This window comes from Eimeria mitis, genomic scaffold, assembly GCF_000499745.2.
Source record: "Eimeria mitis Houghton genomic scaffold, Emh_scaff2238, whole genome shotgun sequence".
Lineage (NCBI taxonomy): Eukaryota > Apicomplexa > Conoidasida > Eucoccidiorida > Eimeriidae > Eimeria > Eimeria mitis.
Window position 1 is genome coordinate 693 of NW_013570565.1, and position 1221 is coordinate 1913.

Consider the following 1221-nt stretch of genomic DNA (forward strand, 5'->3'; position numbering starts at 1 on the left):
CTTTTATTATCTTTTTTTTATTTAAAACAAAAAATAANCAGTCTGCTCGTTCTCTTACTTTAGTTTTTTCTCTTTTATTATCTTTTTTTTATTTAAAACAAAAAATAAATAAAATAGAAGTATTTGCATGCATACTTGTTGCTGTTGGATTCGCTCTTATGACGGCGATAGGCCCTAATAAACAGTTTTTTTGGGGGTTTATGTTGGGTGCAGCAGCATCTCTATTTCAAGCTGTATATACAGTGCAGATGAAGTCCACTCTTCTCTTTATTCAGGCTCAAAACGACAGCAGCAGCAGCAGCAACAGCAGCAGCAGCAGCAGCAGCAACAGCAGCAGCAGCAGCAGCAGCAGAAACGGAATCAGCAGTGTTTATAGTAATTTATATAAACAACAAACAGCTGCCTATCAGGTGCTTACAAACGATGATCCAGCGGGAGATATAGCAACAGCAGACATAGTATCACCATCACCAACAAATGCAGCAGCAGCAGCAGCAGCAGCAGCAGATGAAGAGAAGCAGCAGCAGCAGCAGCAGCAGCAGCAGCAGCAGCAGCATAGGAGGAGGAGCTCATCTGCCTCACCCTCCACCCGCAGCACAGTAATAGACCTAGAAACATCTGCAGCAGCAAGCAGCCCCCCATGGCGCTTTATAAACTCACCACACAGCAGCAGCAGCAGCAGCAGCAGCAGCAGCAGCAGCAGCAACCAGCAGCAGCAGCAGCAGAGACGTTTAGAGAACCTGGCGGAGCTGGAGTCTGCTCCCTCTTTGGTTGGTGATGAAATACAAATATATGATAAAGAAGACGAAGAAAGAGAAAAAGAAAAAAAAGAAAAAAAAGAAAAAGAAAAAAAAGAAAACGAAGATATAGAAAACACAGATACAAACATAAACCCATCCCCTTCTCCCTCTGCTCGAGCTGAGCCTCTCTGTATGTTTTATAATATGCTAAATGCTTTATTTCTTTTTCCTTTAATTATTTTTATTTCTGATGAACCACAAATGCTGATGAAGATGGCTGCACAGGCAGCTGCAGATACACCCCAACTGCTCGCTCAAGCCGTCGGCCTAGGTAAGCAAAATTATTTTATTTTTTTTATTTTTTTTATTTTATTTTTATTTTATTTTAATTTATTTTAATTTATTTTAATATATTTTAATTTATTTTGTTGAAATTCCGCTAATTTAGTGGAATTTAGTTCATTGAAATAGCTGCAGATAC

The 1221-nt window shown here is 39.4% G+C and overlaps 1 protein-coding gene across 1 annotated transcript in view; it reads left to right on the forward strand.

Annotated features, from left to right (window-relative positions):
• Positions 1 to 248: 248 nt before the first annotated feature.
• Positions 249 to 1221, forward strand: part of EMH_0050770 (uncharacterized protein) — a gene marked incomplete at both ends in the record, with an annotated part of 2313 nt that continues 1340 nt past the window's right edge. Inside the window, one exon of the mRNA XM_013496683.1 lies at positions 249 to 770. Within this exon, the coding sequence (XP_013352137.1) occupies positions 249 to 770 (522 nt within the window). The remainder of the gene's footprint in view (positions 771 to 1221) is intronic.